The sequence below is a fragment of the Paroedura picta genome, chromosome 12, assembly GCF_049243985.1.
Source record: "Paroedura picta isolate Pp20150507F chromosome 12, Ppicta_v3.0, whole genome shotgun sequence".
In the NCBI taxonomy this organism is placed as follows: Eukaryota; Metazoa; Chordata; class Lepidosauria; order Squamata; family Gekkonidae; genus Paroedura; species Paroedura picta.
In genome coordinates, this window is record NC_135380.1 from 33,685,290 (window position 1) to 33,708,094 (window position 22,805).

Genomic DNA, 22,805 nt, shown 5'->3' on the forward strand with positions numbered 1-22,805 from the left:
GATAGATTCAATTTTTTTGCATAAAGAGGAAGCCTGTACCGTTGAAACATGCTAACATACCGGATAGGAATGCGCTGTTATCTATCCCAATGAAAGTGACCTATTTAAAAAAAAACATGTTGTTGCAATAGCAAACCCTCTGTGCGTGCTTAGAATATGGCGTGTCAGCAGTCACACAAAGCAGCGCTATAGTGTTACATCATATATGCTTTATATAGTGCTCCTTTGTCAGTTTCGCAGACCGGCACACTAATGCTGACTCCTGGGGACAGGATTGCATATGATGCTCCACTAAACCTCTTTTAAAAATTAACATTTCACAATGTTTAATGGAAAAACGATGAGTTCAGCTTACAGCTCCTCAAGGCACCGGAAGTCTGAACACATCCTCGTTCAGCTTTGCTGTTAGCTAGGAAAGGAAGTGTGTTAAGAGAGAACTGGGAGCAATTCTGGTTTCACTAATGTTTTGTGCACATTTTATGTTTCTAAGTGTTTTCTCAGGACAGGAAAATAAATACAAGGAGATGAGTAACAGGAGAGGGGGATAGAAGAACTGGAGAGGTAGCTGTGTTAGAATCTGGTTGGAGAGTATAACCCAAATAGAGCTGTCCCATTCCCTGGGGCAAGAGGGTTGGATACTCTTGAGTCCAACAACCAGGTTTGAGTAAGAAATGGTTTTGTAATAAATGGGAAGCAATGGTCTACTTGCAGGGGATAATTCCTCTCCCCCCCATTCCTGATTTTTTTAGACAGGAACTTTCTTGTCTTTATTTTGTCTCTGGTACTTTGGCAATATGCTGAAATTTCAGAATTTTGCTGATGTTTCTGCCTCTGGGTTTGAAGATTGCCTTTTCTATGCAGGGCTATTTGGCAAAGAAAGCTTCAATAACTGGAAAAAAGTAGGCTCCAGTTACCTACGGGACCACTTGTCTCCCAATGCCCATCTCCCCCACAGGGCTCTTTGCTTTGTGGACAGGACTCTGCTGGTTGTCCCCAGCCCTTGGGAGGTGCACGTGGCCTCAGTCAGGGCCAGGGTCATTTTGGTCCTGGCCTGCATGACGGAGCTGTTCCACCAGGCCCTTGGTTGAGGCCCGGGCTAGAAAGAACCGTTCCCTCCCTGTGCAGGACTGTAAAAGCCTGCCGGGACCTAACTTGAAACTGCCCCCTGGAGGATTGGTGACCATTGGATATGGGAGTCGGGGTGAGGTGGGCTATCCTGTTGCTGTGATTTTACCACCCTATTGGGTTTTTGTATGGGTATTTTTTAGTGTTTTATGGGGTTTTAGATTTTATGTAACCACCACGAGCCTGTCTGTGCCGAGTGCTGACTGACTGGTCCTTGTGACAGTAATGAAGCCACTCCTCAAAACTAAAAATATCTTTTTTTAATGGCAAATTTTAGAGAGGCAGCCATGTAGTTCTACCATAAGTACAATCACAGGGATGCATAGCACCTTAAGACATCATAATTTATCACAAGTTAAAGCTTGTTTCATCAGGATCATGAAATGTTACATTCCGTTGGCATATACATAAACAAACACACACACATGCACAGAGCTACAAACAGAAGGGAGGAGGTGAGTTATTACACCAAGAATCTAGAAGGCTTTGGTGAGAGCCAGTATGGTGCAGTGGTTAAGAGTGGTGGACTGTAATCTGGAGAACCAGGTTTGATCCCCCACTCCTCCAAATGCAGCCAGCTGGGTGACCTTGGACCAGTCACAGTTCTACCTCACAGGGTGTCTCTTGTGGGGAGAGGGAGTGCAATTGTAAGCTGCTTTGAGACTCTTTTGGGTAGCGAAAACTAGGGCATAAAAAAACCAATTTTTCTTCTCCTTATCTTGCAATTATTTGCTAATAAACTGAGCTGCAAGAAAGTGAGGCAGCGTGGAGCTCCGGTAAAGGTGAGTATATCCAAGTAAAAGATTATACCAATAGCTGATCAGATTCTCTGACCTGTATTCAACTTAAATACTACCTGAAAAATACCAGTGAAATGTTTTTCGGGTATTTCTTCAGTTTGGTTTATTCTGACCGCACACCCTTGTTCTAGATCCATTCAAGCCTGAATCCCCAGAATTCACAGAATGAGGAAAACAGTAATGTTCAGCAGGGTATTTTTATAAAAGGATTACAATGATAGGATCATGGAACAGCTTGTGAGATGGCTTTTAGAAGGGATAATATTTGTCTCTTGTGCAATGTTTGTTGTCAATATCGCCTTGCTTTTTACAATTGTGCTATCTTGCTTTGCGGTCCCATTTCTTCATTACGTTATATCATGTTGTTTTAGGCAATTTTTTGTTTGCATTGTTTTCCAATTGAGCAATCACAGCCTCGCTGAATTGTTTATTGTAGTTTTTTGCTGTCTGATTGAATTGCTTTTCATATTTCGTAATCCGCCTTGAGTCTCAATGAGAAAGGCAAGAGTATGAATGAAATTCTTTATTGTCACCATCAATATCACTTTGGAAGATTGGCAAGGGAATGAATGCTCGATGCATGGATGGATTTGTTGAGTCCTGTGATAGTGTCGTTTGACTGGACATGGCGGTGGGAATGGCACCAGAGTTTGTTGCAAGAGCTAATGCCTGTGTTTGCATCCTTGCTTGGGTCCATTGTTGCTGTTGAATAGTTGTCTTAAGTTAGGGGATTGTCTATAGGCAAGGTCCAACCTACTCCCCAAAGCCCATGAGCAGGAAGGAGAGATTGTAGATCGTAATGATATGCTAGAGAAATTTTATCTGTGAGCTGTAGGCAACTACCGGCTGCGTGGATGAATGGAGCTTACCTTCACCAGAGAAACCTACGGTTGGCACTCTTTGCATATGTAAGGATACTGATTCAATAAGATGACTGTTTTTAGCACTGTACTTAAAACAGTCAATGCAGTCTGACATGAAAACATAGGAGTTCTGCATTAATGGCCCCTTTAAACAGTCTTCTTTAATCAACATATTCCCATTGATGATTCATTCCTCCCTAAGTTTTGTTTCTGTCCAGTCTTTGTTCCCTCAAACAAGGTAGTTTGTGACATTATATGTAGCTCAGAAGAACAACCTGTTGACTGGAGTTGGTAGTAGGGACAACATTGATTCAGTCTTCTTCCACCTTATACCAGCTACCTATCTGGTTCTGGACCCCCTTCAGGGTGCTTGCTGATCTACCTTCAGGGTGCTGATATTGACCTTTAAAGCCCTATTTGGCTCTGAGCCCCAGCATGCCTTAAAGACCTCCTACTCCTATATGAACCTACCCGACTGCTGTGGTCATCTTCAGGAGCCCTGCTTCACCTGGCCTTGTCATTTGAAGCTAGATGCTTGATAACTCAAGAGAGGACCTTAGCATCCCAGGGAGATTTGTCTGTTCCCCTCTATCATTGTTTTCCTCCAGCAGGTGAAGACTTCTCTGTGTTGTTTGGTTTTCCCTTACTTGACCCTCTTTCCTGCTTGTGTTTTGTTTGATTGTTGTTTTAATTGTTAAATGTATTTTTAAATACACTGTTAATGTTTGTTATTGTTTACTGCCTTGGGGATCTTAAGTTGGGTGGAAAGGTAGCGTTAAAATGTTTCCAGTAACATAAACAGCATTCAGATCTGCCACACAGCAGTTCTCTGTAGTTTACATACTTAAGATAGAAGTTAGCATGAAATCAATTATATGCTATTTCAGCAAGCTCACAATAAATACACTCCTTAACTGAAATATTGCAGGGCTGAATTACGTTGGGTATGTTTTTTTAAGAGCAGGTTTCAGAATTATATCAGCCAGAAGGAGAGGAAATATAAACAAGCTAATTCATAGATTTTCACTTGTTTTCCAATTTTTTTTTTTTAATGTCAGAAAGCAGTACTGCACTTGGAAAACAAAATGTGATTATAATAGGTTCTTTATCCAGTGGGTAACAGTTTCCAGGTGTAGTGTCTTTGTTGGAAACAAATCTGTCACATGTAAGCTCCAGCCTGAAGGACCTTAAGGTAAAAAGGCTAAGCGGAACTCCACCCTGTTTCTAGAAGATAACTTGGTGACAATTTCAGCCAGTGTAGCGCTAGCACCACCAGTGTAACCGCTATATCAGTGTAGATTTGGGTGTGGTTGGAGCATGCTGTGAGCAGAGTGGGAATTGGTTGGCATCCTAACTCACTACAGCTACACTCCTGGATACCAGTGTAATGTTATGCCGCTGAAAACCCTCATGTAGCCCATAAAGGCACACGAAAACGAAGAAAGCAATCCCCCACCCCCTTCCTCCCCAGACTTATTACATCGTGAGTACTTGTGTTACTGAGTTGCACATGTGTTCTCTTGACATTAAATTGATCTAGGAATCTCGGGAAACAGCTGAAAGAGAAGATGACAATGGTACTTCCCTGAACTCCAAGCTTTACTTCTGTAATGTAAGGAGAAAGGCCAAGGACCCTGTCCAGAGCTCCCACAGACCCCCAGAGGTTTACGGACCCATGGGAAGAAATCTCTGTTCTAGAGGGAAGGGACTGTTGACTTTAACCCCACCCGGTCAATCATGGACTCATGATTCCAAAGAAGAATTGGTTTTTATATGCTGCTTTTCTCTACCAGGAGTCTCAAAGCGGCTTACAATCCCCTTCCCTTCCTCTCCCCATAACAGGCACCCTATGAGGTAGATGAGGCAAAGCCCTGCTCAGTCAGAACAGCTCTATCGGTGCTGTGAGAAGCCCAAGGCCACCCAGCTGGCTGCATGTGGGGGAGTGGGGAATCAAACCCGGCTGCCCAGATTAGAAGCCACCACTCTTAACCACCACACCAAGCTGGCTCTCCACACCAAGCTGTCTCTCAGCAAGAGCATTTCATCCCTGGGAAATACTCTATTTGTCCCTCTTGCTAGCACCATCTTTCATCAGACTTAAGGTGTGCCAGTAGCAATCACAATGAGGAATACTGGAATTTGGATCCCATTGGTCAGGCAGCTGCATTCTAACAAATTCATGACCGCTTGTTCCAACAACCTAATTGGGGGGGGGGTAGTCTCTATCTTCTCTTTCCCACAATGCTGCAATAGAGATTTGTTTAGGCGATGCTGCAGTTGTATCAATACAGTTGTGGTCCTCTGTCCCTTCTTGGGTTCAGGGCCAATAATTTTCTCCATCCTTTTAAGCTAGTAAAATGCAACAGCAAATACATCATCACTGACATTACAACCTTTGCATCTCAGGTCAAAGACATTTGTAGGAACAGGAGTTTCAGTGGCAAAGAAAATTCTTCCCATGTTTTGAATGAAGTCTTTCACCTTTCCTTCTTCCTGACTTAAAACGATATATATTTAGATTGTCAATTAGGATGTGGGCTGTCTTACAGCAGTGAGCTGTCTGGTTCAGATACCACAACGGCTAAACAGATTGGCTGTAGGCTCCTCATGGAGTTCTGCAACTAAACCCAAAAGATGGCTTCATCAAGAAGTGTTTCAAACACTTCATCATTCTCTTTAGTTACAACTGTTTCTTAAAGAACTTCTTAGTGTATTTTTACCAAACTTTTAAATGAATTTTCCATATGTGGGGAGAGGAAAGGGAAGGCGACTGTAAGCTGCTTTTACCGTTTATGCACTGGGAAATTCAGTGTCCCAGCTCCCATGCAGGAGCACAAATTGGGGGCGGATGAGATGCACTGGGCCAAATGCTCCCCCATGCGGGTGCAGGAAGAGGCGGGACAATCTGCCATGACTAACACTCCAACCTGCAGCCCGGCATGAAACATCCAGTGCGTAAATGGTCATTGAGACACCTTTGGGTAGAGAAAAGCAGCCTATAAGAACCAACTCTTCTTCTTCTTCATATTACCCCATTTAATTTTACTACAAACCTTGTGATGCCATCTTATTCTTAGTGTTCTTCCTTCTTCTTAAAGACTGCAGCTATATGGATAGATTTGTTCATATTTTATATCTTCTTTGTTCTATCGTAGATCTTTTCTAGTGTGTCCAGTGATATGAAATAATTAAGAAGCACATCCTATTCCAGTAATATGTGGATATTTGATGCCCTATACTACTTTCATACGACTTGCACTGTCAGTCTGCAAAGCAAAAAGGTTTCCACTACCTATCTTTTCTAGGATTTCACACATTTTATTACTGATATATACTCTGAAGTTACTATGAAGTGTGTCTACAGTGACCTTTTCATATTCACATTCATATTCTGTAAAAGGTTTTCCACAAAGTAATATTTCCTGTGGAAATTATTATAATTAGCCTTAATATGTTAAATAGTATCTACCAATATCTGTTTTATGGATGAACAATGATATCCCATCTAGCTCCTGCAAGAAGTTGGGCAGTGTTTTTGATGAGCTCCAGGAAGAGCTATGGGCCCTGCAGGAGCTTCCAGTGTTCCGCAGGGCCTGTAAGATGGAGCTCTTCTGCCAGGTCTATGGATGAGGCCAGTACTGGGAGAAGATCGGATGCCGCTCCCCCTAAGGAAGATACGCCACCACGCCTGGGAACATCATCGCCCCTGCTGGTAGTCGTTCAGTTATAGGAGAGGGCTTATTGTTACCACCATGTTGATTTTCTCTATTTTTGTATTAGTATTAATTTTGGTTGTGTTTTTGATGGGGATTTTTATGTATGTGAGTTTTTACCGTATAACCCACCACAAACTGGCCTGGTGGGAGTGGCAGGAAACAAGTCTAAAAATAAATAAAATGATCTTTGGCGGTAAAATCACTGCTGACGTATGGTGAACCTCATGGCAAGAATCATTTAGAGGTGGTTTGCTGTTGCCTGCCTTTGTGTCATGATCTTGGTATTCCTTGGAGGTCTTCCATCCAAATGGTAGCGAGAGTCAGCCCTGCTTAGCTTCTGAGATCTGACAAGATCAGGCTAGGTGCAATTTTAGCTGCAAACGGAAGTTGTGCTTAGGGCTTTTTGGGATACTGTTGTCATTGATATTACATGATGAAGCAGGTCAGACAGACACTTTGCAATGTAAATGCTATAGAAGACATAGAAGGTTCCTGAACTGATTAATGTTTTGTGCTACTAGCACAAAACTACCTCACTTTCTCATCTCATCTACCTCGCTTTCATTCATAAAAGATGTTTCCGTGTTTACTGGACATTTGTTATTCTTCTGGTAGAGGAAAGTGACATATAAGAACCAAGTTTTCTTCTCCTTCTCCTTCTTCATCTTCTTCTTTTTCTTTAGAGCCAGGGATCCTCAGATGGTTGGTGTTACTTGACCAAAGTGCTCTCCAGAGAACATGTTCAGAAATATAATAAGTTAAGTCATTCTGTGGAAGCATTGAAAGTGTGTGATTCATTTTACAACATTTGCACACTTTCATGCAACACTTTTCCCTTCTGAGAAGGACTTACAGTGTTGAAATGTTTCCAGATGCTAGAAAATGATTCTGCCATTTTGCTGAGTGAGGGAGAAGGGGAAAAGCAGTGTAATAACACCATTCGTAAACACTATAGAGCTGATGTGGCATGTCAAAACATTTGTACTGGAGCTCTCTTTGGTAAGATTAACTGTGAACTCTTTCCCTCAGACTAACCTCACAAGTAGGCAAAAGTTGTTTGCAGCCAGATTGGTCCATAATCAGAATCCCAAAAGCTGCATAATATTGTTATTGTGACCAGATCCAGTAATCCAAAATGTGTGCAAGAGCTTTTGAGTTTCTGAGACTAGGTGTGCCCCGACCCGGATGGCCTAGTCTAGCCTGATCTCATCACATTTCAGAAGCTAAGCAGGGTTGGTCCTGGTTAGCAGTTGGATGGGAAACCATCCAGGAATTCCAAGGTCGCTATACAGAGGAAGGCAATGGTCAACCTTCTTGGAATGTCTCTTGCCTTGAAAACCCTATGGCATTGCTGTAAATAGGTCACGACTTGATGCTTTCCTCCCACAGGCTAGATGTTATAAAATAAAACGAGAAGTGGAAAAGAACAAGATATTCCAGCCACGATTCTAAAGGTCTTCTCTCATGACATCTCTGTGCTGAATGCCAAGGCTAGTATGTATAGGTTTAACTTCTGGGCAAGAAAGGAAACAAAAACGAGTGCTCCTCCATTGGAATGACAGAGGCCAGTTAGTTTCAGAGTTTTGCAGAAACACATGTTGATTTTGATGCCTTGACTAAAATGAAGTCAGTACCACTGCAACTGTCGGCCGTTAGGTCTAATTTATATTGTCTCTTTGTCCCTCCAGGGGACACTGTACCTGGAATGACAGTCACTGATGACTGGCACACCCAGAAAGCATCAGGAGAGTGGTAGAAGCTGAATTAAAGAATGACTCACAAGGTGGCGGGAGATGCCATCAAGTGCAGCCAACTTATGGCAACCCCATAGGGTTTTCAAGGCGACAGATGAGCAGAGGTGCTTTGCCATTGCCTGCCTCTGTGTAGCAACGCTAGATTTCCTCAGTGGTTCCATCCGTATACCAATCAGGGCCTTAGCTTCCAAGATCTGACAAGATCAAGCTAGCCTTGGCCAATATTGAAGTCAAGTTTGTTGACACTCTCATAGTCCTCTAATAAGATCTGAAGACCTAGATATCATTTGAGCTAGCAGTAACTTCCTTTTTCTGTAAAGACTTGGTTGATAACTTTCTGTTGATAAGAGCAATTCAGCAGTGAAAGGACGTTCGGGGGGGGGGTATCAGTGAGTTTTGTCTTGCCAAAGAATTTCAGGCAGAGGCTGAACAGCAATCTGTCAGGAATGCTGTCATTTTGGATTCCTTGCACAGAGCCAGGAATTGAAACAGATAATCTCTTAAGGGACCTTCCAACTCTAAGACTCTGTGTGGAGAGGAAGAGAGATAGACGCAATGGTTCCTCTGCAAGGTTTCATGGCTACTGCTTGTCTTGGTCCATGAAGCTCAGATTGCAAGTTTTTAGACTATCTGAAATTATTTTCCAAGACATCACAAGTCTCTGTGGAAAGAACTTTCACATTTGGTTTGCTATCACTGTGTATGAAGATCATGTTCACTTAAGAGTGAAACAAATGCAGCTATTTCATACAATCAAAGGATGATTTCTTACTGGCCACGTAGCAAGCAATTGAAATTTGCAGAGATTCACTAATGTATTTGGTTTTGTAGCCATAGGCATATGCAGTTTCCTAGCCTTCCATGTAAATAAGTGGCATGAGAGTGGGCTCAGCACCCCTGCTTTCCAGCTGATATTTGCATGGGAACCAGGTCTCAGGTTGCTATCCGGAGAGGCTTTCTGTGCAGGAGGCCACTCCTGACCCTCCTCACATGCTAATGCACATGAATGAGGGAAAATAACTGCTCTTAATAAGAACCAACATCTCTGAATCATTTCAGCCTTGAATTTGACAACGTGTTAGAAGGAGAAGCCAAGCGACTTTGATAACAGCTTTTGGAAAGAGTTTGCAGCACGGCATGGGCTCGTCTCAGCTAAATTTTGATCTTCGGAAACATTCCATTCTTATGACATGGGCTTTTTAAGGGAGAGAATATATGCTTCCAAACATAATAAGATGAGGTCCTTTCTTAACATCTGGAATCCAGTGTGTAATTGCCTAAATTATAAAGAATAAAGAGGCACAGCATATTTTGTACAATGAACACTCTTACATTTTCCATAGGTTTTGCATGTTGCATTTTGGAATGACCCACATTTACGTAGTATTTTTCTCAGGGGTGTGGGGAAGCTAATGACTGAAGTGCATGGTGATATATTAATAAGTGTATTATGATAGTACTTTGGGACTAGAAACCTGGATTGCCCTTTAGCTAAGTAGTCCAAATCTGTGCACTTCAGTACCTGACCTCTTTGCTGCCTTGATTCTTTCCATGGATTCTATCCATGTCTCCTGGACTCATATCCATCCAGCTCCTGCCCTTTGCCTTCCTGCCTGGCCAGAACCCCTCCAGCAATTTCTGCCAATCACACCATCCATATGCCCTTTGACCTGTATATGGTTTTCTTCAAATTTATGCTACCTGTTCTCATCCGTCACAGAAGCAGCACTGTGTTGTCCTGCTGCAGGTGTCTTCTTTTTGCTGTTAGAAAGTTCACAGATGTTATTTTGTTGAGTTGACACTTCTGCAAGAACAGGATGTTTAAATGTATAGAGCACTTGATCAGTTTTCACTAATGTGCAATAAATGTTGGGTTTATATTAAGAAGTATGGATAAAAAACATGACCGAAAGGTTGGCTTAATTTACCTTGCAGCTGCACATGTCTAGCAGATGTATTTTAAAACACGTTTTGTAGACTGTGAAGAAATGCCGTGTGCCCCAACATTTCCACTCAAAGTTCACAGTAACTGAGACTATGAAACACAGCTCAGTTTGACTCTTCTTATAGGAACAAAGCAATTTGATGCATTTCAAATGCAAATGGAAGAGGGAGAGGAAAACAAAGAGATAACAGCTGACACTAAAGCTTGGAAGACCTACCTAGAGTTTAACCTATGCAAAAGTATCCCTTCAATTTGTGCAAGAAAGGAAAAAAATGACCCACAGAAAGCAGGCAAGGGAAGATTATGTATTTGAGAAAGCATCGTCCTCTTAGGCCTGCTGTGAATTTGTTTTAACAGGAACTTTCTCCTTGGGGGTATAAGACTTCAGAAAAGTTCCATTACTTTTGTTTGCAGGATTTGGATTTCTCCCACTATCCCATGAAATATGGGATGGAGTCCCTAGGTAAATGTCCTTCAAGGACTGAGACAAGACAGTTAAGAGCAACTCCCTGCTTCTCCTTTGCTTAGTTTATGTTCCATGGACCCCCCGGGCTGCTTTGAATACCTCCTGAGCCATTTTTTTAAAAAGATGGAACAAAGAGCAAGGCCCTGGTCTGGAAAGAACAGAATTGGGGAACTTTGCTAGTTTGTAGTGCAGGAAATGGCTCACAGGTCATAATTTAACTTAAATGGCGGAAGTCTGATTTCTGTACCTTTTCCATGCCTGACTCAGTCATCTTTAATGAAGGGGAGCGATAGGATGATGCTTACATCTCTGAATGTGAGCCAGAGAGTGCTGGAGTCTCTGTGCTCCAATGAGAGAGAGGGGTGGTGATGGAAACCAAGCAAGTATGGATTACAGGGGAGTAAAGGAGTGAAGGGTGGTGCCTGGTGGTTTAGCCATGGAGATTTTGAAAATACTATGGACAGAAATGGGATTTTTAAAAGATCATGTTTGAACAGCAAATTAATCTACACCTGTTTTTGTTACTGCGGTTAACCCATAAGTTGCAACCTGCCAGAGTGTTGTGACTCCTTCATAGATGAGTTGTGAGGTCAAGAATGAAGAGGAGAAATTGAGAGAGTTGGGAGAAGGAGGTGGAGGGACAGGGAGGCTCGACATCAAATTTTCCTCTGCATAGAGTGCCAAATGACCATGGAACACAATGCAGGCTGTTGCTCAGTAATGCTGTGTGTGTGTGTAAAAACTAAGCATGGAAAATAGACTATAAATGGACTTGTTCCATGTTAACTGATAGGAGATTCCTACATTTTATGTTGGAAATGCATGAAAACATGAAACTGCCTCAGACCATTGGTCAGTCAAGGTCAGCATTGTCTACTCAGACTGACAGCAGCTCTCCAGGGTTTCAGGCCAAGGTCTGTCATCTATTGTCTGATCCTTGTAACTGGAGATGCTGGGGATTGATCCCCGGACCTTCTGTGTGCAAAGCAAAGGGTATTCCAATGAGCTACAGCAGGAGAGCAGACTGGAGTTCATCATCTATCTTCTGTGCAGTCCCACATGGGGAGGCGGTGCATGAGCAGCTCTGCCACCGGAGAGGTTTTTACAGGTAAAAGTCTTTGAGGATGCTGTGCACCAGAACCAGAACCAAAACTTGTTCCCTCCCGGGGACCACATGCTTCCTTGCAACAGCACCTCTACCCTCAGTTCCTGTTTTGCTGCTGAAGGATAAGATTGTTTTTTTAAACAGTTTCCAGTTTTTTTTCACATGGTGAAGAGTTGCATCCCCAGTTGGCTGGGGTGCTTCTGACTTCTGAGTTTGTACCATGGCTCAGAAAGCTCTTTTCAAAAAATTCATCGGTTTTGGGGTGAAGATGATCCTAACCGACGAACACAATCTATGTCTGTTTTGTCTGGGTGACGAGCAAAATGTTTCCATGTGTAAGGCCTGCCAACACTTTATCCCTAAAGCTCAGGGAGGGGGAATATGGCATCAAAAAGCTGTATTGTGAGAGAAAGGCACCAGAGCTTTGGAATTGTTGTTTAAGTGAGCCCCAGAAAAATTGTCCATTGCCAAGTCCTCAGAATTTATGCAGTCAACTTCACCTTCTGGATCCATGTCTCAGTGGGTCTGATCCAGGTTGTAATCTCCTCTGGTTCACTGCATCGCTTCCAAACCATCAGCTAAGGGGGCAAAGACTAAGTCCAAGGATAAGGAGAAATACAAATCTGTGTCTCAACAACATGCTCCTCTTTGCACTCCTTCACCTACTCCAACTCTTCAAGAAAAGCCTAGGACTCTATCCCCAATTTTGATTTTGGATGGGGAAGTAGAAGTGGCTGGTCAAGTCATACACGACTCCGAACTAGAGTAAATAGCACAACAGTTTCGTGATCTCAGCTTCAGCCACCTATGAGATGGCCATGGCACCCATACATGGTATCTCCAGGTTATCTAGAGGTGTAGGGTGACAACTTTGCTCATCCCTGGGATATGCATTTATATCCCTGCCTTCATTGGGCTTCCTTGCATCTTCATTCAGCAGTAGTTCCCTATAGGCCTCACTCTCCTACATCGGCTGTGAGGGGAGAGGATGCTGCCATTGAATCTGGCAGATCTGGCACTACAGTAGAGAATTTGCTTATGTTTTCTGTACGTTTTTCTACAGTTGTAAATTAGCAAATAATTGAAAGATGAAGATTCTTCAAGGGCAGTCCCACCTAGAATGCCTTCTGTCTTGATTCTTGGATCTTCTGTACCCATCATACATTGAATAGAACATAACAGAAGATGCAGCAAACAATCAAGCAAATGTTTATTTGTGTTTAAGGCCTAATTGACCACGCAGAGCAGGGGTAGTCAAACTGCAGCCCTCCAGATGTCCATGGACTACAATTCCCATGAGCCCCTGCCAGCGAACTGTAGTCCATGGATATCTGGAGGGAGGCAGTTTGACTACCCCTGACGTAGAGGAAAATGAGCAGAATTTCTGCTTCTGAATGAAATACAAGAAAATCTTTGTTTGGGCGGAGGTCATTATTCTGTGGCCATATTTGAATAAAAAATATGAGTCAATATCTCACATGTCTCAGCTGTTGTAAATGCTGTGGTCAGGATTATAGATACTATAATTTAGTGGTCCCCAACCCCCGGTCCGGGGACCGGTGCCGGTCCGTGGATCAGTCGGTACTGGGCCGTGGCTCCTCCTTGTCGTCCCTGGCTGCTGCCTCAGGGGCTGCTCTGCCACTCTGCCGCTGGCTCACCTTTGGTGCTCTCCAGTGGCTGCCATGGCTGGGGCTCCCCTACTGCTGGCAGCGCCCCCAGCGGGCAACGGGAAGTCAGGGGCACCAGCGGGAAAGCAAGCAGAGCAGGGGCTCAGGCAGTGGTGACGTCCCTCAGCAAAAGACTACCCCCCCACCGGGCCTCAGTAAAATTGTCAAGCGTTGACCGGTCCCCGGTGATAAAAAGGTTGGGGACCACTGCTATAATTGAGATCCATGCGTTTTTACATTTTATTACCGGAGAAGATTTAAGCACCTTACTAACTCAATGCCTGCAAGAAGAACGTGGTCTTAACATTAATATGTGACTTGGCCCACTTAAAAGCTTTATAAAGTTGCCTGCATTTTTATTTCTTTTCTGATGATAATCTATAGCTTCAAGGAAGTTGTATATTTATTGTCTGGAAGAGGTGATAACTGTGAAGGCCAAAATGAAGGGTACACGAGGCTTCAGTGTACAATAGAAAAGTGAAATAAAGGCAGTTTGGACAGTGACAAAGAATTAAGAAGCGGAATACAGCGGCTAAATTTTTATTCTGCTGGATTTTTGTAGCGTGGAGTATATGACAGCTTATTCTTTGGCAGAAGTTATAACATTTTTCGCCCCATCTCAGACTTTGTCTGCATCCTTCTATAATCCCACCCCTTCCTGAATTGATTTGCTTTGTCTTCTGGTTTGCAGCAACCTGCAATAAGACACAAGTTCTCTGATTGCTACCACTTGTGAGCAAGGCTGCCAAAACCACAGGCTTCGCTTTTCTTCTTATCTCACACACTTGAAGATGCACAAAATACTCCAAAATCTTGTCAACCTGTGGTTTCTAAAAAAGCTTTCCAATATACCTCATTCATGATCCTTGTCTCTGTCTACATAAATGATCAATGGTAAATATTTGCCACTGAAAATTACTTGGTAGTACATAACAAAGCTTGTCTGTAGAAAAAATAAGTTATCCTATGTCATCGTAAGATTTAAGACAGGTCAAGATTCCTAATGAAACGGCAAGTAATTGCCGAAAGATTTAGTATTTCATGTAGGACCCTATGTGCTCCATCTGATGTTAGTGAGGCATTTTATTTACTGCTGGGTTTTATGTTTTCCCGTGATTTGTTTCTTCTGTCCAGGCAAAGATGCAACTCTGATACCTACTTCATCCACAATGGTTTATCTGCTAAAAACTTGCTTAGGATGCAGATAGCAGGCGTTGATATTGTAGCTAGAAACCATTTCTCTCCCTACCTGCTTTTGTCCAAATCATTCAGCTTAAGAGTTCTAGGGAACTTCAAAGCTTGTTGCACACCATATTATTTTGGTTGTTCTTAAGAAAAAATGCTACATCACAGTTGCTTTTGGACTCTACTTTGAACATGTGCAGCTTATGTCACATGAAATAGCAGAATGTGCTGGTTTGTCCTGACCTATGTAGCAGTACTTCAGGAACTTTGTGACTGTTATCTCCAGAGTTGTTGTTTTATCCCCCTTGCTTTTCACAGGAGGTAAACATATTAAAAGTCTAGTTGTGGCATCCTACTTATTTTTTCAGTTATTCTATGTCATGTGCCATAGGAGTACTCTGGCAAAATGTTCGCTTTCCCCTCTGTATACACTTGGGGCATATGTGAACTGTTAATGTACATTTATTTTGTTCCTATTTAACAATTATAGCTTCCCCCAAATTATCCCAGGAACTGTAGTAAAGGGCTATATGTATTCTTGACTGGAGAATTGTAGTGTCCCCAGTCAAAGGTACAAATCCAAGGATTTTATGAATAAATTGAATGGATCTTGAATACTGGTTCAGCAGCCATTCAGGCTGTGGTGCTGTTGTGCCCTCAGTATGACTGCATGGAAGACGAACAAGCTGCAACATTTCCTCTCTGTATTATAAAGCTTGCTTGAATATGTGAGCGATTGCAAGCCACAACTGTTGCATTCATACAAATTGGTTTGCTTTACTCTGCTCTTGGTTTGGCCTCACTTGGAGTACTGTGTTCAGTTTTGGGCACCCCAGTTGAAGAGGGATGTAGACAAACTGGAACATGTCCAGAGGAGGACAACAAAGATAGTGAGGGGTTTGGAGACCAAGACGTATGAAGAAAGGTTGGGGAGCTTGGTTTGTTTAGCCTAGAGAGGAGACGACTGAGAGGGGATTTGATAACCATCTTCAAGTATTTAAAAGGCTTCCATATAGAGGATGGAGCAGAGTTGTTCTCTCTTGCCCCGGAGGGATGGACCAGAACCAATGGGATGAAATTCCGTCTAAACATCAGGAAGTAGTTCCTGACAGAGCGGTTTCTCAGTGGAACAGGCTTCCTCGGGAGATGGTAGGTTCTCCCATTTTTGGAAATATTTAAACAGAGGCTAGATAGCCATCTGATGGAGAGGCTAATTCTGTGAAGGCTCAAGGGGGTGGCGGGTTATAGTGGATGAGTGATAGGGTTGTGAGTGTCCTGCATAGTGCAGGGGGTTGGACTAGATGACCCGTGATGTCCCTTCCAACTCTATGATTCTATGATTTTAGGTGGGTTTCAGAGGGAAGAAAGAGCTTCTTACAAACTGATAGTAGACTGGATATCCTTATTTTACCTTTTAAAGAACACAAATGAATTGAAAATAAACATATATTTTTGCAAGTTGTTGTCTTGCGTATAATAGCTAGGAGTATTGGCTTATGATATTCTGAGATTCTCCCGATTAAGTTAAGAGAAAAAACACTTGCCTTGAAAATAAGAGCACTTTTGCTTGTTGATGCGAAGTACTATTTTTCTTTTGATTAGCTGTTGAAGTTTTAACACTTCAAAAATCTCAAGTCAGCTTTCTTGTAAAATGTATCTTAATTGTGGCAACTTCAGCCCCTTGCCAATGGAGGTTTGGCAGTAATGTTAACTACAAGCAGGCATTGTTTGCTTCCCAGCCCTGTTTATATCCGGGCTCATTATTCTGCACTGCTTTTATGTGTATGCATAACTAGGAGCACATGGGATTTTTCACATGTTTTAAGCACGTGTGCAACCAGTCTCAAAGCTGAAAACAAAATAGCTTAAATAATTTTCTGGGCTACAAGTGTTTCTAAAAACTTAGGTTGGGCATCTGGGAAGTAGGCGAGGACCCTTGCAGCTGCTCTTGAGGCATCTGAGTTCCTTACAATGCAGTCATGCACAGCTACTCCAGACTTAACACATTTAAATCAGTTTGACTGAAACAACTCTGCATGGGATTGCATTACTGGTTTTGGAAACTGCATAGCAAAGGGAATTCCATGAAGTATAGCCAGTTAAAATTGACACGTGTGATGCCAGTCACTGCAGAACTTGTATACATGGATTTATAGCATGCAACCTGCAATGGAACCTTACAGCAGAACTTCTCTCTCTCACCCACCCACGTTTCCCATATTATTAGTCCATACGAGTGGGAACCCACAAGGACTTGCAGGGAGGTTGATCTCATTTCCCCTTCCCCCATTATTTCTTCTTTTCCGCCTCTCCCTTTTTCCTGCTTCCAATACCTTGAACATGATCCGGAAGCTATTGGGTAACCAGTGCAGCTGCCTCAGCAGAGGCTGGACATGGGCCCTCCAAGGTGATCTCGTGAGGACCCTAGCAGCCACATTCTGCACCAATTGCAATTTCCAGGGCAGAGACAAGGGAAGGCCTGCATAGAGCAAGTTACAGAAGTCTAATCTGGAAGAAACCATTGCATGGATCACTGTGGCCAAGCCTATCACCATAGGTAAAGGTAAAGGTATCCCCTGTGCTAGCACTGAGTCATGTCTGACCCTTGGGGTGACGCCCCCCATCGTTTTCATGGCAGACTCAATACGGGGTGGTTTGCCAGTGCCTTCCCCAGTCATTACCATTTACCCTCCAGCAAGCTGGGTACTCATTTTACCGACCTCGGAAGGATGGAAGGCTGAGTCAACCTTGAGCCGGCTGCTGGGATTGAACTCCCAGCCTCATGGGCAGAGCTTTCAGACTGCATGTCTGCTGCCTTACCACTCTGTGCCACAAGAGGCTCTTTCTATCACCATAGTCTCCCACTAAACATCATGTGCTGTGTTAAGTGTGTCTCACAGCAAGAGTAATGCATCCTGTCCATCTCCTGCACTCTAATATATGCTAGATTAGTAGCCTAATGTGTAGTATATATTATCATAAACAAAGTTAGAAAACTTTTGGTATCTTTCCATAGGAGCAAGGCTACCGAGAAGAGAAAATATAATATTCTAGCAAGGCACTGTTGGGATTTATTAAGTATACCTATTCAAATCAAGCATCTTGAGTTGATTCTTTTAAATGTGAGGGGGGGCAAGGATCTTAGTCTGGGGGGCCATGGTAGCTCTCAGCAGCTATATATATATACATATATATATAACTGCCAAGGACAGATGAGATTATGGCAATCATATTTTGGGTGTTTCTAGAATCAAGATCCTGTCAGGCCCCATACCAGAAAATCATAGTATTTGGATCACGTATGAGCAGGTTGGATTCCGTGTGGGAAAATAAATGAGTATGCTGAACATTAGGGCAAGGTATACTTTGAGTGTGGAGTTATCTGAAGCCATAGAGTTCATGGTGCTCATCCAGGAAAGAGCGAATGGGAAACAGAAAACAAGAAGGAATAGTTGGGATGAGAAGACAGAAGGTGAAGCAACCAAACAAATGCAAATGTGTGAGCAGCAGCCAGTTGCTTTTTTGTTTATACTAAAGGACCAGTCTGGCCCATTATTACCATATGTGGTTGGGAAGATATGTGTGCTAGGCATTTGTCCATGTAAATGAAGCCCATTTCCCAGTTTCCATTCTAATACAAGCCAAGCACAAGAAAGAAACTTTTCTTCCACCGTCTCTCCCTCCTTTTTTTAAAGGAGCTGCAGGCTGAGCTTCTAACGTGGCATATAGAGGTTGATGAACAAATACATTCCATTGGATTGTTTTAACACAGGGACAAAATTCTTGGGAAAGCCCTGAAACACCACTGTGATCCGATATCTTAAAAAGAGTGTATTGAGCAGGATATAAATATATTGAAGCTGTCAGAATAATACAAACCATGTCAATAGTGCTGAATGCTAGTATCCCCACAAAAAAGACACATATATCACATGCTTTCTTCTGCCCACAGGCATATGTACACTGTGAAATGTTTTCTTAATAGGAATTAGGGAGATTGGGGATGGAGAGTAAAGAGGAAAGCTGAGGGTTCTATTACCAACATGGTCGTAGCCTGAGCAATGAACTCCTTGACCTTTTCCACACCTCAGTTTTGCTGCTGTTTCTCAGCGGAGATGAATCCCAGGCTGATGCTCTAACTTTACCGCACCCCATCTGTAAAAGGGCATTTATTTCAGGGATTTTTTTTTCTTGGATTCAGATCCGACTCTCCCACGCATGCTTTAAAAAGGAGTTATGCAGCTGTGTTGTCAGGTACTTCACCAAAGACAGTACCTCCTTTTTTTATGCATGTGCAGTAACATTATCTGTGACCACTGGAAGCAGTGGTCTTCATAATTCGCTAAGCCCTAAGTGGGCGGAGAAAGGGGCGGAGCCAGATTGGCCCTTCACCCGAACTGACAAGAGTTCCAGCCATTCGGATGAGGGGCCAATCGGAAGGCGTAAAGCGCCTTCCAATTGGCCCATTACCCAAATGGCTTGGGTTCAGCGTGGAGTGGCCTGGGCGGTGGAGGTTCCCCCGCTGGGAAGCCAGGGACTCAGCAGGGAGGGGGGCAAGTGGGCAGGCAGGGGGTCCCATGCGGGGGGGTCCCCGGAGGGTGCGGGGCCCACCGCCGCAGGCCCCCTTTCAAAGCCCGCCGTTATGAGCGGGCTTTGAAGCCTACTATCATAAAAGGGGTTGGTGTTGTTTTTAAGGCTATGCTGGGTAGCTGCTGATACAGTCTCCAGTCTCACATAGGCAAGGTAATAAATCATTGGTCAAGCTCAGGCTAATACTCAGGCTTTTACTCTGCCTGGGAGTTTCCAGGAGGCCTTGAGGCAATCACAAGGTAATAATAAACAAAGCAGAATTAGTTAACCAGTCCACAACAAATTTGGGAGCCAGATGTTCTGTCCAAAGAAGCAGGGAGGATCAGAGTTCCAACATACACCAGCAAGGCAGGTATCAGGAAAGATCTGTCTCTGAAAAATAAACACAATTATTAACAAGACACAGACAATACTCTGTTTTACCAAGCATCTTGAAGTGCAGAGCAGTAGCTTGCAAAAGTTGCTCCAACAACAGCAGCCCACCTCTCTGCTTTTATTACTTTAATTATTGAGATGCAGGTGTTCTTAATTTTTTGAGTCCTTGGTCTTGCACCAACTCAATGTCAGGAGTCAAGACTGAGCAGTGTGGTGCTAATAGTCTGGTGCTCGGGAGTCTTTCCTGAGCTGTAAATCTTAACTTTTGTCTGCAGTGCTCTGCTGGCTGAGGAGACCCTGGAGGTAAGAGACAAACTGATTTCATTCCCTTTGTCTCTTGCCAGAAAGAACAACCTTCATTGCCTGAAGCTTTTGCTGGTTCTGCCTCAAAATCCGGCTGCTGCGACAGGCATTACACTGGTGCAGCTCCTGATTCTTCTGTTTCCTCATCTTCAGAGGAAGAGGCAGCTCGCTGATTTTGTCAGCTTGGTGTGAAGAGGCAACTTGGTGTAGTGGTTAGGATAAGGTGGCCAGAATTTTGGGGCCATAAGGCGGGACGCGCTGCTGCTGCCATGTGGCAGCGGTGCGGCGGCCAGTGACGGAAGAGCCGTGGGGTGGGGACAGCCGGCAAGTCCCGCAAGCAGACAGCAGCAGAGCAGAAGGGGCAGCAGGCGGGCAGGGGCACTCAACGAGGCAGCGGCCATATAAGGCAACGGGGCCGACCGAGGGCGAGGCGCGGCCAGCGGTGTGTCTGTTGTGGGGAGGGGAAAGGGAAGGCAATTGTAAACCACTTTGAGACTCCTTCGGGTATAAGAAGGGTATATTCCTTCGGGTATAAGAACCAACTCTTCTTCTTCCTCATGACAGTTGGATGTATTGTGGGGAATAGCATGGTGACCACCACTTGTAAGGGCCCCTGCTCCTCCTTAGTTGCCACCTGTGAAAATGGATGGCAACTGTGGAACTGTATACCCAATTCAGTAATTATGAAGCACTCCAAATGTGTCCTCATATATTTTGTCAACGATTGAACCTCCTTTTTTCATATGCAGCGATGTTATAACATCATAACATTGTAAAAAGAAGGCTGGATGTATTATAGGGAAAATACATGGTTGCCATCATTTCAAAAGTCCCGTGCTCCTTCTGGCAATCATGGGATACCAGTTCAATAGTTATGAATATAGAAGCCCAGGTAATGTTGTAGAGAAGCAGGGAATAAAAGGAGGGGGAAGCTTCTGTAACCACAGTCTAGGGCAGCCTTTTTGAGCCTGCCAGCACTTTTGGAATTCTGACACAGGGTGGTAGACACAGCCACAAAATGGCTACTATGTCTTAACTTCAGTCACACAATGAAGATCCTTGTGCTCAGGCAGTAGCTGCTACAAAAGCAATGTTGTAACAAATCTGCACAGCCTCTCACAACTCCAGGGGCCAAGCAGAACCCCTTCTGAGCAGGCACCCCACCTAGTCTTGCCTGTTTTCAAAAACACTTGGTAGGAGCCGAGAGAGTTGTTGGGGGGTGCTAGGGCCTCATGGGCCCCATGTTGGGGATCCCTGGCCTGGGGGGGGGGGGGTGCCAGCAGTAATGCACACTGAAAAAGCAGAATGCAGGGGGAAATTGTGTTTCTTGAACTTGAGAGGGAGAGTTCAGGTGAGTTCACAGGGCACTTTGGGGTGGAGTGCAGAGAATGTGACCGAGGAAAACATCCAGATGTGAGGAAAGATCCAAATAATGAAAAGTCTCGGAGCAAGCAAAGGTTTTGTCAGAAGTAATCTTGGCAGAGGAACCAAACAGCGAAGCTCCAGAAACCAATATCTGTTTTTTATTCTTGTGAGAAGAGAATAGCGAAGGCAGAGGTAAACTGGTGCCCTTGTTCCCGAGATGCTACTGTTAACAAAAGTCTATTGTGTCAATAGCACCTTGATTAATTTGCTGAGATACTTTGCATAACAGTTTAACTTGGTGTGTATCACTTTGGATTTGCCTCTGATTCAAATAGGCCAGGTGTTTTCCTGTCTGCACTACCCCTGCTGCTTCTTGGCATTTTGTGCTGCAAACAGCTTGAAACCATGTTTTATGAACCTGTGGAAGTGGCAGGGAACTGAGGGACAGAAGATGAATGAAGGCTGGAGAACAACACCAGTACATTATTATAGAATGTTTTGTATGCTTACATTAATAAATAGTAAAATTAAAAAATTGTTCCTTGTTTCGGCAATTCTATGAAAAGTCTGGCAGTGTAGACTATTTAAGTTTCGATTCAAAGGCAAACGCAAAAAAGCAATTTTTATCTAAAACTAATCTACTCAGAAAGGCTTCTTGTGTTCCGTCAACTTACTGGAGGATTTTAATAGCTTTTTTTGACTTCTTTCTGTTTTCAGCTTCTGAATCGCAAAGACAAGACCACCTTTGAGAAACTGGACTATTTAATGTCTAAGGAAGATAATTATAAGAGGATGCGGGAATACATCAGAAGTTTAAAGATGGTCCCCTGTATTCCTTATTTAGGTAAGTGTGAGTTCAATAAAATATCTTTGCTGGTTCTAAGACACATACTGGATCCCAACCACATGTTAAACCAGTCTGGTACAGTTAAGGCTGTGTACGAAATATCCCTCCAGTTGAGAATGCGGCTGTTGCTCTCCTGCCATGCGATGAGGTGTAAGCCTCCATTTCTGAGCGGTGGAGAATGTGAAATCGGCACAGCAGAATAGGTCCTTTATCCTAACACAGAGGTTCTCTCATGATGGAGCTATACCAGAGTCCCTCCTCCCTTCAAAGCTCTCCAAGGTCACTAGCTGCTTTGACCTGATGGAAAATTCCCATTTGCCCTATATATGGTGAGCAGTGTGAACCAAAGCCAGTTTGCCAAGTTTTCCTGAAAGAAAATGTATTTGAATCGACTATACCCAGTAGCCTGTCTCTAAATATTGCTGTGTTTTATACTCCCAAAAACGGAGAAAGCTTTCAAACATCCTGAATGGGGGAAAGAACTTATTTCTGCCATCATCTGTCTAGAACAGGATAAAAGTAATTCTCCCTGTGGCCCATTATGCATGGAGTGGAAGGTCCGCATTCGGGGTGGAATGGCGGCGGCTAAAATCACCAATTATGCATGCTGCAGGCGGCAACCAGGTGCAGAGTCAACGTATGCCGCCAAAAAATCCAAAAATGGCCAGTTGTTTCTCCTGTTTCTTCGATGCTTGCAGT

The 22,805-nt window shown here is 43.5% G+C and overlaps 1 protein-coding gene across 6 annotated transcripts in view; it reads left to right on the top strand.

The window, feature by feature from the left end:
* The window catches only part of RALGPS1 (Ral GEF with PH domain and SH3 binding motif 1), a 240,587-nt gene that overhangs the window by 67,759 nt on the left and 150,023 nt on the right, over positions 1–22,805 (top strand). For all 6 annotated transcript variants that reach the window (XM_077307095.1, XM_077307096.1, XM_077307097.1 and 3 more), the window contains exon 9: positions 21,977–22,103. In XM_077307095.1, coding sequence (XP_077163210.1) covers positions 21,977–22,103 — 127 coding nt within the window. The remainder of the gene's footprint in view (positions 1–21,976; positions 22,104–22,805) is intronic.